The following is a 15538-nucleotide window of genomic DNA, read 5'->3' as shown; positions in this document are numbered from 1 at the left end:
CCATGCATTGTTAATTGACAGCAGTGTCCCTTAGTGAACAGTGTCTCTATATACAGTATGATCATAATTGTCCTAATTAGCTTGCCCTAGGACAGGTTCATATGATCAATATTAATTAGTCATTCACTCATTGGTTATATCAAACATTATTGGATGAATGTAATCATATCGAATATAATTTTCCTGACGGCCATGTGGAACCTGCAACACCACCCATTTGCTCCACGTGGATTGTGAAAACATGCAACAAATTTAGGTCAGAGTTAAACTAAGTTGGTAGGGCATATAAATCACATCATTAAATGTAATGCAAGAAGAGCCCAGTCTTAAGATCTGGTTTTGGTTGTTTTGTCTGTTTAATTTCTTTGGTGGCTTCCTCAATAATGAAACATTATTGTTGACCATGAGAAACATTATTTGAGGAGATAGGTGGGAGGAAAACAATGCCAGCCACAAGCAGAAAATACAAGAAAGAGAAGATGATAGAAAGATTTGAAGGATGTTGTGTGTGGATTAATAAGGATGTAATATGATGATAGTTCACTTTCACATGTGGCTTAAAAACAGTCACCAAAATGTTTGGTATTTAGAAAAGCCACAAAGGCAGTGTGTGTTGACAGTTGCATTATTGAATGCAGTGAAATGGTACAGGTGCCAACATGGTGGACCATCTGACTCAGCAATGACTCACACACCTCTCATTCATCTTTTTCTATTCACAAAATCACTGTAGAAAACTACAGCTCTCAAAATCATATTATAAAAGAATATATAGTTTAGTGATGCAAATTATTGGGACAGGAAAAACCTCACCTCACCTCACTCTGGCACCTCCCCTACTAAATTCTAATAATGTCATTAAATTTGTTAATGTTTCATTGTTGATTACAAAAGTATTAAATAACAAAATATTGAAAGATACGGTTCTGGTACAATATAAACTCATCATTTTATTATATTTATTTATTCACATTACTATATAAATTTCAATACAAAACAATTCTTACTGAAAATAATCAATTATTTAATAAATATTATTTTTCACAAATTAATAAATATTACATAATTTCATTTATATAATTATGAAAAAAAAAATACTTCTCATTTAGTATGGTGATAAAACTTGAGAATATTAGAGATAAAAATGGATTGCTTCTTTAAAAATCTAAATCAAATTTAATATAAATCTAAATAATTGGATTGAAAAAATTAAATATATATTTTAAAAGAAAATTTGTAATCCAAATTTAAATATTTAGATTTGTTTTTTAAGATAATTTCATATTTTTTTTTAAAATAGTTTTGAATGTTTACAAATTAGTTTAATATCGATTTAGAAATTGAATTTAAATTTAAAATAATTTAAAATTAATTTATATATATATATATATATATGAATATTTAAGAATTTTTTTGAACTAAAATTTGTTGAAATCTTTTATATTTCAAAACTGTAAAATTAATCAATAATTTTTAAAACAAATCAGTTTATGATATTTAGTATATGTTTGTTGTAGATTTAGGTATAAAGTTTGTATATGTCTTAATGTAGTGGCATGTCACTTACTAATAACAATAGATGTTGGATAACTTAAGAATTTAGTGTTTGAAACCTAAGAAAAAAAAAATATCAATTACTATATTTTAGTATAAAAATATATAAATATAAATATTAAAGTAACATGGTATTTGTTAAACATTAAAATATTTCCTAGATAAAGGTGTCTTCACACATAATGAGTGAATTAAAAAAAATAGTGTAGGTACTCATAATTAGGATAATTATTAGTTCTTATCATAATATTTTCCTCCTTATTTATATATATATATATTAAAATTTTCTCAATTTTAAAATATAGGAAAACAATTTAAGAAGTTGAATTAGATTTATTATAAAAAGGGATACAACCAAAAGAGATACCACTAATCTTTTCTTATTTTCTTAGAAAGTTAAAAACTTTGAGTAAGAAGATTCACTGAACAAGGTACAAAAATAAATAAGATTCAACCAACATGTGTTTGAACTTGATGTCTCACAATCAACATTAAATGCCATGTTATTTTTCTTAGTGAGACATTCTATTATTGAGCAAAAGTTCAATCTATGAACTAACAAAAAGACAAATATGATTATGGTGGACATTTACTGATGGGTGATAGAAAGAAACATTGAAAAGCATACCTTGGACATCAAGGGTTCCAGAGAGTTTCCATATTCTTGCTTATGGTTTTCTTAATATTCGTTTTGTTCTCCAAGAACCTTAGACTACATTCATTTCATTGAGATTAATGTAATAATTATTTTCTATACATAGTTTATCCATTTCAATTTATAATTTTTTTATGAATTTTCTGCTCAATTGATGGTTATGTTGCATGACTTAACCATATGTATTTTTATTGATTTTTAATATTGAAAAATAATTTTAAAACTTTGATCTTAATATTGAACAACTTAAGAGCTTCATATTAGAAATAATATTGTTACCAATTTGTCATTTTTTATAACACTTGCAAACCTTATGTAAAAAAAAGTTAAAAAAATTGGTATTTTCACATTTAAGGTTTAGAACTTTACCTAAAAGAAATTAGAGTTGTAATAAACTTATAGTGTGAAGGTTGGTGTAAGGAAAATATTGGTTTGAGAAAGTATGTTACGATGAAACTATGAAATCCAAGATAATTTTATATTGTCAAATAAAAATTATTAAAATTTATTTATCTTTTTAATTTGATATTATAATTAGATTTCAACCTCAACTTTGATTAATTAATATTTTTAATTAGTTGTCAGTACTAATTAGGGAAAATCAATATAGTCTAAATAAGTGCAAATTTATTAGAGAAACAATACTTGAATATTTTCTACTCATACTTCGATTGGCTACACTTCCTATAAGAACACAACAAATTTATCAAACAAAAATTTTGTCAAATAGTTTTTCTTTACTTCATCAATTATTGTATGATTTTCTCTTTTATGTCAATTTTCACTTTCAAGTTTTAAGTTTTACATACGCACAAATCTAGTATTTATATTTTAAAAAAATATATAATACAATATTATCATAATTGAATTACTTTATTGATACTTTCAGTTTTTAATATGTTTTAGTAAATTTAATAAAATATTTGATTTACTTTTTTAATTCATTTTGAAACTTTTAAATTGTTATTTAAAGTAAAAAAAAAAAAATACAAACCTATATGTTTTTTGTTGAATGGTTATTTCAATTACATCCTTATACTAAATTTCATAGAAAAAAATATACTATACCAATTGAATATTGAAGTATATTAGATTTAAATCTTTTTTTATACCAGAGAATATGATATTGTGATATTTTTTAAACACTCAACTACATTTTTTAGGTTGTATTTGGATTGAGGAGGAGAAATGTTAGGATTTGGAAGAGTGGATGTGTGAAAATGTGAAAGGAAATCATGAAGAAAGTGAGTGTGTTTGAATTGGGGTATGTTAAAGTGAATTTGTGAAGAAAGTTTATTGAAGTTTGTGAGTGATGTGGCGGTTGAGGGTATTTTGAATTTTTTTTAAAAATGTAAAATATAAGATTACAAATTTATGCTTGTCTTGAAAAAATAGAATAATAAAATATTATGTATTTTTGTGTAAATTTGAGTGAATTAAAATTATGTAAGTTATTTATGACATTATTGAATAATTAATTTAAAAAATACAAGTTATTTAAGAAATTAAATATTCATAAATTTATAATTTATAATTAGAAAAAAAAATTATATTAAATAAAAAATTATTATTGTATAATTTGTTTATTATAAATAACTAAATATTTTTGTATCAAAATTTTATTTTATTAATTATTATTATTTCATTTTATTAAAATATTTTTGTTAGTTAAATTTATGTAATAATTAATATATGTAGAAAAGATAAAATTGGAAAAATCACAGTGGTGGTTGACTTTCCCTAATCTTTTCTTTAGTTCAGGGAGAGATAATATTTACTATTCACGAGTATATCACTCCCTTCCCTTTTGTGCAAATTCCTGAATCTAAATGATATACAATTTATTTCGTGCTCATGCATAGTAAATCTCTAGAAACAAAGAGACCCTTAATCTTATATAGATAAAGATGTTTTTTGGTTATACATATAATGTATTTTTTGTAAAAAGGTTTTATGTAAGGGTCTAGAAAATAACCTTAGAGTAGAAGTGGTATATTTTAAATGATACCTGAATATTTTATTATTAAAATGAAAATGACATATAAATAGAAAATTCAGTTATTCGAGTTTCATTTTAAAAGAATCACCATCTCTCTAAAGGTTTCCCTTTTCCTTTCTCTCCCTTTTCTCTAAGATTCTGATTTGCTCGCTTATCAGTTTGGCGATCGGAGTCTGCCATTGGACTCCTGGCAGCGAAGACTACAAAACTGCACGATCAGAATCTCTTATAGAGTAAAGTTCAGTTTTGTTCCTCTTTTTTCTTTTCTCTCCCTTCTCTCTAAGACTCTGATCTCCTTGCTTATCAGTTTGGTAAGATTGCCCGATCAGAATCTCTGATAGAGTAAGTTCAATTTTTACCCTTCTCTGAGTCAATTTTTAACTTGTAGGTCTATCTCAATCTAAGTGTATGCATGTGTCTCTTTTAGTTTTAGGATTAGTCTTTAGTAGATCAGAGTCTTAGAGATATAGTTAGATTTTTTATCAGGAATCTGTGGTGCAGGTTAAGCTAATTTTGAAGATTTTGGTAGGTTTGGAGCTCTTCGTGAGCATATACTCAAGTAAAGGTAAGGGAAGCTAGTTTAAAATCTTCAATAGAACCCTAGGTTAGAAGATTTGAATGTGAGTGTGACGGGGTCACCAATTCCAGATTTTGTTGCAAGATTTCTTGTTCTGAGTAGATTGTAGTTTGATTGAAATTGAAAGTGTTGTGATTGAGAATTGGTTGTTTGATTTAAATGGTTTTGGAATTAGAAATCATATATATGTATAAATGGACATAATAACTCAATGATTCAATGAGAGTGATTGTATCACGCTGAACAAGAACTGTCAATGTAATGTGTAATTTATAATTTATGAATTGAATGAGATATTGATTTATAATCTAATAGGTATATTAAGTTATGCAGAATTTTTCTGCATATTTCGCTCAAGCTAGCAAGTGCTAGCTCAAGTTAAAAAATTTGGGTGCTCTTTGGAGGATTTTAGCTCAAGCTAGCGAATTTTATCACGTTGAACAAGAACTGTCAATGTAATGTGTAATTTATAATTTATGAATTGAATGAGATATTGATTTATAATCTAATAGGTATATTAAGTTATGCAGAATTTTTCTGCATATTTCGCTCAAGCTAGCAAGTGCTAGCTTAAGTTAAAAAATTTGGGTGCTCTTTGGAGGATTTTAGCTCAAGCTAAAATTCTGGGTGCTCTCTGGAGGATTTTAGCTCAAGCTAGCGAAATTTAGTTCAAGCTAAAATTTTGGGTTCTCTTGAGGATTTTAGCTCAAGCTAGCGAATTTTAGCTCAAGCTAAAATTCTGGGTGCTCTCTAGTGGATTTTAGCTCAAGCTAGCGAATTCTAGCTCAAGCTAAAGTAAAATAAATAAAATAAAAATATTAAACTAATTTTTATTTGCTTTTAAAAGATTGATTTATTTATTTCTATATAGTTTTTCTTATAAAGTATGTAAACTTATATTTCATGTATAGTTAATTGAAAATCTCTTTAATTAGACATTTATATGATTAGTCAATGAATTGTTGTGTATTTTGGAAATTCTAAACATTGGTATGATTTGATTGTTTGATGGTGGATATTACGAGGTTCAAAATATGAATTCTAATCGAGACATAGTATTTTTAGGAAAGAAAATACCGTGTTAAGATTGTTTAGGATGTGCATTGACTAGGGATTCGTCTAGAAGGAGATATCCTGACTCTCCTGAGATAATGGAATCATATAGATGAAGTTATTCAGGTGGTGAGAGTCGAAGGAGGTTCATATGAATGGATAAGTTGTTTGAAAGATAATTAACTTAACCTGTTATATGAATTAACCAGTCATACTAGGAGAGAGATGATATTGAGATTAATTATGCGCATAGCTGTGTGGATTTCACAGTGATGTAGTATGACAGGTGCAAATCTCTGAGTCTAAGTCAACGCACGAGTCTTCCGGAAGTAGAGTCAAGTGTCTATGTGTTATGAGTCAGTAGAAGTCTGACATGTGAAAAGATGAATTATGAAATTTAATAGACACTTGATGATTTGAGAAATTGTATGAGACTTGATGATTTATGTTGATTAATTTGACATGAAATTATATAGAAATTTTTATATACCCTGTTATTTGTTTGTGTTTGTTTCTTTATTTGTGATGATCGTGTTTTACACGGGAGCAAATGAGATTATAGGTAATAGAGATCCTTAGTGAGCAACTAGAGTATTAGATAGATTTACCTTTGAATGCTTTGTTTCTTTTGTGTTTTTTTTTTTACTTTTGATGTATATTATGAAGAGGGATATCTTTTTGAGATACAAATATGATAACCTAATATATGTTTACATGTTAATTAGATATTGCATGCATAATATATCAACATATATGGGGAAAAAATAGGGATGTTACATTTTACACTACAAGAAAATCATTAATTAGAAACTAATTTTAGAGACAAAAAAATAATTAGTTGTTATAGTGACCAAATTAGAGACTATTTTAAAAACTAAAAAAAATTGATTTCTAAATTAGTTTATATTATTGTTAAATGATTATTGTTGTTAAATTGGTTTATAAATAATTTTCATTTAATAATAATAGAAACCAATTTGTTTTTAGTATTCAAAATTGTCTCTAATTTGGTTACTATAATAATTAATTATTTTTTATTTTTAAAATTAGTTTTTATTTAATGATTTTCTTTATAGTGTTAAATATCCTTGAAATATCTCATATTTATTTTTTATTTTTTATTAATAAAAATTAAAATAATGTTTATATATATATTAGCTCTTATATGATCTAGATATTGGATATATTCAATTTATTGGTATAAAGTGGGTAACTATCCTCTAAAATTTGTACAGACTAAAACATTTGTACATTTATTAGCTATGAAAAAAAAAGATCACTTAATATCTATATATGTTGTTATATCAGCCTATTCTTAATTAATCCTTACAAACAGACACATACTAGGTTTTTTTCACAAAACCAAAATTTGAATATTATAAATAGATTAATCCTTGTTCAATATTTTGGTTAGATTCCTATAATGGATTTATACTCAGAAAAGTTGTGTGGGTCCCAACTTAAAGGGGCTATTATTTATTAGTACTTTTGAGGACTGGGTCTATTTCCTTTTCCTTAACTGTCTAAACCACCTTATCTTACATGTACAAAATTTGAATACGTAATTTGGTGAGATTACAATAGACGTTGGAATTATTAAATTTAAAATATGAATATTTATATTAAATTTGATGAGTTTCAATTTATTGAAATTGGATAGGAGAGAGATAAATTAAATGAAATTTTAATAAAATTAAATAATTTGTTTTCTTTAATTCTTTCAGAAAGCACAAAGTAGAACTGAATTAAATTCTGTTTACTGAACAGGAAGCTAATATGTAAGATTTAGATTGTTCTAAAAATAATATAATATGAAAAATTCACTTTTATTATTATTGTGAATGTAGATAAGCTATAGTTATCCTTGTGAAGAAGGGATCTACTTATACAAGTATGAGATTATTAAAGAAAACTAATACTAGTATGAGTTATGTTTACTCTTACATTATTAATAATTTTATATAAAATTGGATTTTTATTTTATCCAATCAATCAATTACAATCCTACATCATATACAGTATTCCTATTAAATATTATAAAAATTAACAATAAAAAAAATAAAAATTCCTATTTCTTAGTATTTTAAAAATTTAGATTTATATATTTATCATAGATTTTAACTTTTAATTCAATAGAAAAATTTAGAGTAAAACTACACAAGAAAATATATTAATTAATATAAAAATAAAAATAAATTCTATCTATTTAAATTTATCCTTCCACCTTGTCTGATTTCACCTATTTTCTAACAAAACACTAAAAACATTTCAAATCAACTTAATGTTTTCCCTTCAATTCATTATTTCATTAGTTTACTTTTCTTAATTTATCCCTCTATATACAATTCTTTTATTAATATAATTAATATTATTTTTTAAATTTAATTGAACTTGTTGTTTTTTTATTTAAGGACATTTTATGGAAGAAAATATTTTAGTTTTTTTTTTCAGATAATCAAAATTCAGAAAGAAAAAACATGTTTATCTTGGTTTTTTTTAGAAATTGACATTTGCACTAAAAATAGCATTTAATTAAGTTTTCCAAAAGAATATTGGTATGTTTTTGAGTTGTAATAAAAAAATTATATTTTTGATAAATTATAAGCTATGGAAAATTAAATATCTTAATAAAAACAACACATTATTATTTTTATTTATAGAAGACTTGTATAAACAATTTTAATAATATTTGTTATCAACTAAAATTATTTGTAGATAACTCTCACGCAAGTTGAACATGTAAAAAAAAGTAATAGTACAATTCCTCACTTTTTTTTAGTCACTTTTGGTGTTGAACTGGCAGTAAGATAGTGTCAATCTTGATTGGATGAGAGGATGTACTACCATTTGAAGAGGTTTTGCCCATTTCTCTAGTTTTAATTTCTGGTCCATTATCATATTTATTTAGCTTATATATTTAACATAAAAAAAATATTAAATAAAAATTAATTTTAAAAATAAAAGTAATTAATTATTATACTAACTAAATTAAAGATATTTTAGAGAAAAAAAATTATTAATTTCTATTATTGATAAATAATTTTTAAATTATTATTAAATTAGCTACAAAAAGTTTTAATTACCAATTATTTAATTCTAAATTTGATAATAAAAACTTTTGTAGTTAATTAAATATCAATTTAGAAATATATATATATATATATATATATATATATATATATATATAATAGATTACAAATCTGTTTTTGTAATAATAGTAATAACCAAATAATTTTAAAATAAAAAATTAATAAAAAAATCAAATAATTTAAATATTTTACATCTAATTCAAATAATTTTATGTCTCTTTCTTTTATTTTATACTCTCTTCCTCTTTATGGGAACAAAGATTTATTGTTAAGACTATTTTAATCATACATTTTAAATTATGGTAAAAAAATATATATTTTTTTGGCAATTTTAGTATTGTATCTAAACATCTCAGAAATATTAATAATGTAACCTTTACAAATCTGTAAATATTAAATGTTATGAAAAATAAAGTAACGTAAAATCATAAAAAATAGCTCTTAAATTCAAATATTGTATACATATAAAAAGTCCTTTTATGTTTTTATCTTTTTTAGTGTCCTTTTCTGATTAATTAACACTAAAATACCAATTTGGATTTGGGAATTAAAAGTTAATAAAAATGTAAGACTTAAGTGCAAATACTTAAACTCTTAACAAACAAGGTTACTCTAATTAAATTATTACCTCCTAAATATGAATTCAAATACAGAAAGTTCTTAAAACACAGATACCAAATAAAACCCTTTATTACCATCCTTAATCACAGACCCTTTAGATTGAACTAAGGACAAAACAAAAGAGAAGAAGAATGATTGCATCAGAAAATTGTAGGGCCTTGAACCCCAATTATGCATGTGATGTCCCCGACATAGATGCCTGAGTTGGAACCTCCATTCCTGGTCCCATCCCATCCACTTCATCCACTCCTCACACTTCATGTTTCATGTCACAGACATTCTGTGAAAATAGTTTTCCAAATAATAATAAGCCACTCAATATTAGCAAAATATACAAGTTTCCTTTTTTTTCTGATAAAAAATGTATTATTAAATAACTGGAAAGTATTTTTGAGTCTTCAAATCTGTCTTGAATGGTTTTGACATCCCTATCAGTCTCCAGACTCTAGGATCCGAGTCCTATAAAATGTGCCAATGTGAGGAAAACCCTCTCTCATCTCATTCACTTCACAACTTCTGCACATTTCCAACCCAACCCAATCCAATTCAATCCCCACTCACATGCATGTTGTCTCTGCCAGCAACTCATAACATAACATAACACACCAAATTACTCATTCTCTCTTTCTTTCATTCATTCACAACCACTTCCTCGGCCCCTCATCTTTTCTTTCTCACCATGGAACATCATAAACCCTTGTTACCTACTTCCTCTCACGCCGCTCCAAACCCACGCACTCGCAAGGACCTTCTCCTCCTCCTCTGCGCCTTGCTCTTCCTCTCTTCCCTTGTCGCCTTTGGGCGGAACAGGGCCTCCAACGTCCCTCATGATCACGTCTCATCTTCTGCATCCAACCATCAACAAGAACACCAAAGTCCCACATCGCTGCCTTCTTCCAAATGGCACGCTGTTTCAAGAGGCGTTTCTTCCGGGGTGTCGGAGAAGTCATCCAGCATGTTATTCTCCGGTGAAGGAGGAGCTTCAGAAGCATTTCCTTGGGACAATAGCATGTTGTCTTGGCAGAGAACTTCCTTTCATTTCCAGCCAGAGAAAAACTGGATGAATGGTAACTTTTTTTTTTTATTATTCACCTCTAACCCAACTAATTCTGTGATCTGAAAATCAACACGTTTTTGTTTTCTTCAACTTCTACCTAACCAATACTCAAGTGACACTTTATTGGATTTTATTATTTTTTCATAGATGGAACGTTTTGATTATGCCTGATATTAGATTAGCCTGAATAGTTATCTCGCATTGCCTAAAATTTGTCTCCACGGTTCAAATTATTAACACGATTGAGACCTGTATTTTGTTTGACGTTATTCACTTTTTAGAGATGTTATTTGTATTGAAGCAAAAAGGGATTTTGGATTGGGATTTCGTGGGTCTTTCTACTTCCAAAAATGGTCCTACGAAAAGTGATAAGGACAATAATTAATCAAGGTTTAGCCAATAAAAAAACATTATTTTTTCAAAAGAAGTTTTTGAAGGGGTAAAATCATGTTTTGTCGGAATGTTTTCTTTGAATATAAAAAAATTGTGAATAGTGTATGTTTATACCATTTGTATTTGTACTTTATCTCAAGCTAACTATCATCCCTATTATTTTTTATTGTTGGATGTCTGTGGCTTGGACTGATGGGGGAACCTGATTTGCTCTGCTTCAGATCCTAATGGTAAGAACTCTTCTACCTTGCAAAGTTTGCGTAATTCGATTTAATTCCTCGCTAATTTTCTTCTAATTTTAATATTTTGCGTTGAATTGTCTCCTCTAAATTATCTATTACTACTAGTCCAGAAGCAATGAACTTTTCCCACAGCACCACGTTGGAAATTGCACCAGAGGTTAAAAGTGGACCCACATAAGATTGAATATTTGACAACGAGTCATAAAATGAAACAAGATCACGTAAAATACACTTGAATTTTATAAAATAATGGAAATAAAATTAAATCATTAGTTTATTGTTAAAATATTATTTTAGGAGAAGTAAAAGTATATTTAAAAGAATGAAATAGATTCCTTTCTCTTAATTTTTAATCACTTCATTTTATCTGTTTTTATTTTCTTTCTATTAGATTTAATTCCATTCATTTTGATTTTAAATAATTTAAACAAAGACAAAAATCTAATTTTCACTTCGTTTTATTCCTCCCATCAACAATTAGTGAGAACCTTTTATATGCATTTCAGGTCCTATGTACTACAAAGGATGGTATCACTTTTTCTACCAATACAATCCGAACGGTGCAGTTTGGGGTGACATAGTTTGGGGACACGCGGTGTCAAGGGACATGATCCATTGGCTTCACCTTCCATTGGCAATGGTGGCTGATCAATGGTATGACAAACAAGGTGTGTGGACAGGCTCGGCCACCATCTTACCCAATGGTGAAATCATCATGTTATACACAGGTTCCACCAATGAGTCAGTGCAAGTTCAAAACCTTGCATACCCTGCTGACCCCTCTGACCCTCTCCTTGTGGATTGGATCAAACACCCCGGAAACCCAGTTTTGGTCCCACCACCAGGCATTGGTGCTAAGGACTTTCGTGACCCAACAACTGCATGGCTCACCTCTGAAGGAAAGTGGCGCATCACCATAGGGTCCAAGCTCAATAAAACTGGTATTGCTTTGGTTTATGACACTGATGACTTCAAGACCTATGAGCTTAAGAACGGGCACCTTCGAGCTGTCCCTGGCACTGGCATGTGGGAGTGCGTGGACTTCTTCCCTGTGTCCAAGAAAAATGAAAATGGATTGGATACCTCTCTATCTATTAATGGGGCTGAGGTGAAATATGTCATGAAGGTGAGCCTGGATGATGATAGACATGATTACTACACCATAGGGACTTATGATGAGAACAAAGTTTTGTTCACACCAGACGATGTTAAGAATGATGTTGGTGTTGGTTTAAGGTATGACTATGGAATATTCTATGCATCCAAGACATTTTATGATCAAAATATGGATAGGAGAATTCTGTGGGGTTGGATTGGAGAGTCTGACAGTGAATATGCAGATGTGACCAAAGGTTGGGCTTCAGTTCAGGTATATTTATATACAATATAAAAGTTTAGTTTTTATACAATACACCTAAGAATTTCAGATTCTTGATCAAGATAATAGTTAACTTATCATATGTGATAATTTGTTACCGAAACAATGTACAAAAATCCCTTTACACGTTTAAAAAGCTATTTTATTATTTTATTTCAATGTGTATATGTTTTTTTTTTTTGTACAGAGTATTCCAAGAACTGTGAGGCTTGATAAAAAGACTGGCAGCAACTTACTTCAGTGGCCTGTTGCTGAGGTGGAGAGTTTGAGATTGAGAAGTGATGAATTCAAAAGTTTGAAGGCTAAACCAGGGTCAGTGGTGTCACTAGATATTGAAACAGCCACACAGGTTTGTGTTCATGATATAATCAAGTTTCTAAAGATGTCGAATTTTAGCTATATGGAATAAATGTGAATCTGAATTAAGTGACATTGTGTTTACCAATGCAACAGTTGGATGTTGTTGCGGAGTTTGAGATAGACGCGGAATCCCTACAGAAAACAGCTCAATCCAACGAGGAGTTCACGTGCAGCACCAGTGGTGGAGCTGCACAACGTGGAGCCTTGGGACCTTTTGGTCTTCTGGTTTTGGCAGATGAGGGGCTTTCTGAGTATACTCCTGTGTATTTCTATGTCATTAAAGGAAGAAATGGAAATCTTAAGACTTCCTTTTGCTCCGATCAATCAAGGTATTGGACTAAAATCTGTTAATTCTGAACTTTGAAAGTTATCCATACTGAGTAACTAAATCAGAGACAATACTTAGAAATTCAATATTGAATTTGTTACATTGTTTTTATAGGTCTTCTCAGGCAAATGATGTTCGCAAGCAAATCTTTGGGAACATTGTTCCAGTACTTGAAGGCGAAAAGTTTTCCTTACGGATGCTGGTAATTGAGTTGTTCCTTTAAGTTTTCTAATGTTTTCTTGCTTAAAAACACATTTCTTATGCATATTAACCAGATTAACTAATGAATCTTCATGATATTATAATATAGGTGGACCATTCTATTGTTGAAAGCTTTGCTCAAGGTGGAAGAACGTGTGTTACATCTCGGGTTTATCCAACAAAGGCAATCTATGGAGCTGCTAGATTGTTCTTGTTCAACAATGCTACTGAGGCCACTGTGACAGCCTCACTCAAAATTTGGCAAATGAATTCTGCATTTATACGCCCATTCCCATTCAACCCAGATCAGAAGAATTAAAATTCAAATTGAAGATGAAAGACTTATAGTCACAGGATTGGAAAGCATCTTGGGTTGGCAATATGTGCTCTTATCAACTGTAATGAGTTCTTGTTCAACGCCCATTCCTTCATTTTTTCACAATTACGTTGATCAGATGTGTAGAGTTATTTGATCTTATCATGTGTAATGTTGCTTACATCAGAATGTGTTCCTCAAAGAAATATAATGTTAATGTTCTCCAATTCTCTGTAAAAATCTTTCACCTTATTTTTTTTGTGTTTTGAAACCAACATTAATTAAAAAATATTCATTGTATTTTTTAAAGGAAAAATTACACTTGTGGTTATTCATCTTATTCTATTTTATTTATTTTTTATTTCTTAATTTTTATCTCGTAAATTTGATTTTATTAGTCTTTTTTGGTTTAAAGTTAACGTAGTTAATAACTTTAATACAATCACAGTCCAAAAAGATAACAATGATCTAGACATGAGTGAGCAGCAGTAATTAACGAAGTAATAGTTTTGAGCTGTCAAAATAATATTTAAAATAAAAAAGCCTTTTAGAAAAAAAGGAAGACTTTTATGTTTGATTTGATCCATACAATTCTATAAACCCTATAATTGATTGAGGGTTTTTTTATTACCCAATATGTTGTGATGAATATAGTAAAAAGTCAAATATTTAGTAAAAAATGAAAATTGAATATTTACATGTAGTCAATTTTATGAAATTCAGATTATTTTAATATAACTTCTGAGTTCATGTTTGCTATGATTTATTGAGGAATTCAAATCATTACTCCCACGAAAGCAATATGTTAAAAAATTGTTTCATTCCAACCAAGAACAAAAGAGAACAAAACAGATTTAGTTTTTGGGTTAGAGAAATCCATTTTTATAGATCATGTTTAATATGACAGACTCATTTTGTTTTATCTAACCATTTACTTGTAAAATTTATGATATCCATAAAACTGTACAATAGAAATCCAATACAAAAATTGTCAAGTTCATAAAGGAGTTTTTAAATTTTTAGTTTTGAATGTTGTAGTGGCTAAAAGTCGTCACGTAATTGATTAGGATTTAGGGTTTAAAATATATTTTAAATTTGTAAGTATTATTTTGTAGTAATTTATTAATTTATTATATTAAAATTAATACTAATTCTAAAATGAGTGAAGAACTACATTGAACTAATTTAAAAGAACAAAAAATTGAATTCTTTTACAAGATAAAAAGCTAAATGAACTATAAACGTAAAGTGTAATTTAGTATTTTTTTTATATATTTTATATGTTAATTTTAATTTTTTTATACTTATCCTTCCTAAAATACTTTTGATCTTCACGTTTATTTTTGTGATACGTTTTTATTTGTCCCCATGATATGTAGCAATAAGTTAGAGGCAAATAAAATTATTTTTAAAATATATTTAAAATAGTTACATTGGAGTGACTTATTTTAGTCTTAATTTTATTTTTGTAAAGTATTTAAGAAATAATAAATATAATAAATACTATAACAAAATAATTAAATATTAATTAATTTAAAGATAAAAAAATAATTAGTCATTAACCTACAAGAAGAGAAGTAAAGAAAATGTTTGGTAAGCGAGTGTGAAAGAGGCATTCATTGGTAATCTTTTAGTTTATAATGTATCTTTATAAATTTCATAATGTGAAATTTCATATTTATAATTATTTTTATTATTATTTAAATTGATATTAT

At 27.9% G+C, this 15538-nt stretch overlaps 1 protein-coding gene across 1 annotated transcript; it reads left to right on the top strand.

The window, feature by feature from the left end:
- The first annotated feature begins 9901 nt into the window (after positions 1 to 9901).
- Positions 9902 to 14050, top strand: LOC137808044 (acid beta-fructofuranosidase). Its single transcript, XM_068608940.2, has 7 exons — positions 9902 to 10615; positions 11220 to 11228; positions 11747 to 12609; positions 12806 to 12967; positions 13072 to 13307; positions 13421 to 13508; positions 13617 to 14050. The coding sequence occupies exons 1-7, from the start codon at positions 10228 to 10230 to the stop codon at positions 13824 to 13826; spliced, it is 1956 nt and encodes a 651-aa protein (XP_068465041.2). The 5' UTR covers positions 9902 to 10227; the 3' UTR covers positions 13827 to 14050.
- Positions 14051 to 15538: the final 1488 nt, after the last annotated feature.

This window comes from Phaseolus vulgaris, chromosome 3, assembly GCF_051622355.1.
Source record: "Phaseolus vulgaris cultivar YP4 chromosome 3, ASM5162235v1, whole genome shotgun sequence".
Taxonomy (NCBI): domain Eukaryota; kingdom Viridiplantae; phylum Streptophyta; class Magnoliopsida; order Fabales; family Fabaceae; genus Phaseolus; species Phaseolus vulgaris.
The sequence above is the reverse complement of the archived record's forward strand: the minus strand, read 5'-3'. Positions and strand labels throughout refer to the sequence as shown.